Genomic DNA, 2500 nt, shown 5'->3' with positions numbered 1-2500 from the left:
GTCACTTAAGAGACACCTGAAACATTGAGACTGCTTCAACGAGATCTATCTTTTGCCTATAAACCACCCTTCAAATATACTGAGATTTCTTTCATTTATTGATTGCCCCATAATATTTAAGATGTTTCACGAAGGGCTTCTAGACTACCGGTATAATCACATTGAATGTACAATGTAAACAACTGGGACAAAGACTTTCAGTCAACTGTTCATTCACCCTCAGTCTTCAGGTGTTTTTTCTGGACCTTGAAATGCTAGCTACCTTTTAAAAACCTCACCTCAAGTCGGAGCTATAGAGCGAACCACTAAAATCAGTGCTTGGAAGCTAATGAACTCAGAACACAGAGGAGGAGTAGGGGTGGAATAGTCTGGGGCTAATTGTATTGGTGGGAACCAAGATATGTACTGAAAGAGTTGTTACATGATAACCCGGTGAATGAAATGAAGAGACGTATTAATCGATGTTCATTTGGGGATACTCGAAAAAAATTCGAGTGCTCCGTTGCGGGAGTCGAACTTACGACCTTTCGATTACTATTTCGGATGACTCCTGTGCAACAGGTACAATCGCCAGTTGCAATCGGGAATATGCTCCATTTCGACAATTTAGATCGAGCAGTAAGGCGGGACGATTGTGATAGACTCAAGTTTAATGGCCTCGTATAGTTCAGTGGTAGAGCATCCGAATTAGTAATAAGACGGTCGTAGGTTCGACTCCTGCAAAGGAGAGCTCGGTGGGTTTTTTTGAAAATTAATCCCTTCATTTATATATCTGTGCGGCAATCCGGATTGAGAGAAAACTATTTAAAGTAGTCATTGAAAGGTAACAAAACATGCAAGTTGCACATTGGGGATAACAAGAGCAAAGTATTGCAACGAAGGAATCAACTAGAAGGAAGAACTAACGAAAGCAAAAGATATTTGAGAAACAAACGAAAAATTGAGAATTTGTGGCTATAGTCACTGTGCAGCGAATTGTTCTGCGGTGGTAGTTAATTACTAACCGTCATTATTTGTTTCCAGGTTCATGGGAAAATTGCTACCTCGCTGATGTGCCCGCGCATGCTGTGGTGACAAAATCGGGTCACAATAGCTATAGCGAGTTCAAACGGCTGCTTTTGAAAGCGTCAGTGGATTATGGAGTTAACCAGACCAACTTCAACATGTTTCAGCTGTTCAACTCCTCACAATACGGTGGCAAAGACCTGTTGTTCAAAGATTCCACCATGAAACTTGTCGATGTTAGAGATAGGAACTCGTATGAAAAATGGCTTGGTTCTGAGTATTTGGAAGACCTCAAGGTACTGACCTCATGTCCCTCCACCGAAGGCCCCTCCCCACCTGACGAAGGCCCCTCCGCATCTGCACCAGATGAAATGAAAAAGCCCCAGCTGGCAGTTGTCATGGTTTCATTCATTGCTATCGTGACAGCCGTGTTCGCATTCGAATGAAGACCACTCAGTGACCGAACTTTTATATTCTACTGTGTGGCCCTATGTCTCTTTTTTTTTTATAGTCAGCAACTAGTGTTTGAAAGAACTTGAGCGAGGTTCCTGTAGTTAGCTTAGAATCTCTTCATTACTTTCAACATTAGCTTTAAAATGTAACACAAGTATGCTTTGTTTCATTGTGGAGAGAATAAACAATATGAAACATCAATTGTCATGTTGCGAATGATAGGTACAGCTTTCAGTTGACTGCCAACAATAGTGTTGTCAAGAATTGACTTGTTTATTTGATAGTGTTTTGCTTTGTTTCATTCTGGAGAGAATAAACAATATGAAACGTCAGTTGTCATGTTGCGAGTGATAGGTACAACTTACAGTTGACTGCCAACAATAGTGTTAAAAATGGCTTTGTTTATTTGATTATAATGGTTTGTTTTGTTTCATTCTGGAGAGAATAAACAATATGAAACGTCAATTGTCATGTTGCGATTCTTCTTGACAGTTCAACAAAAAATGATTTTCGGTACTTTCGTATCATTTTTTTCTCTTATTTTTCTCTTTCATTCCTTCCTGCATATTTCCATTCATCAAAATACTGCATCTTGTCTATTTTTCATTTGTTCATCCATGGATTGATTCTTTTTCTAACGGCCCCTAACCCTTACCCTCTTGAGCAGTGTTGCAAAGATCTATAATACTCGTGACATTTGTTGGACCTCAATTCCCGTTTACCCCCGCCTTCAATGTTGATTTCACACAGTCAAACTTTATATGGTGAGATCTAACATCTTCATTTGATCATTACAAATAATCCTATTCCCATCTGAGTTAATGCGTTTACAGTTATTACGCCGTCCGCAATGAGATCAAGTTTGAATATTTGGTACCATGTGTCCTGTCGACAAGATCCAATTAAGGTACTGCTCTTTGCGTTACGTGTGCATTCAAACGAATGTACCAACTGTGTAGTAGTTAACGTTTGAGCGATGATGGTCGCTGGTTCGATTTAGTGCTTGGGTGTGGATCAGAATTTAATTTACTCTTCAAGTTGC

General features: G+C 39.8%; 1 protein-coding gene across 1 annotated transcript in view; it reads left to right on the top strand.

Annotated features, from left to right (window-relative positions):
- The window catches only part of LOC138045855 (melanotransferrin-like), a 35308-nt gene extending 33385 nt beyond the window's left edge, over nt 1-1923 (top strand). The window contains exon 5 of the mRNA XM_068892490.1: nt 1024-1923. Within this exon, the coding sequence (XP_068748591.1) occupies nt 1024-1451 (428 nt within the window). The 3' untranslated portion in view covers nt 1452-1923. The remainder of the gene's footprint in view (nt 1-1023) is intronic.
- The last annotated feature ends 577 nt before the right edge of the window (nt 1924-2500 follow it).

The sequence above is a fragment of the Montipora capricornis genome, chromosome 4, assembly GCF_036669925.1.
Source record: "Montipora capricornis isolate CH-2021 chromosome 4, ASM3666992v2, whole genome shotgun sequence".
Taxonomy (NCBI): domain Eukaryota; kingdom Metazoa; phylum Cnidaria; class Anthozoa; order Scleractinia; family Acroporidae; genus Montipora; species Montipora capricornis.
Note: the sequence above shows the minus strand (reverse complement) of the source record. Positions and strands in the feature narration are given on the sequence as shown.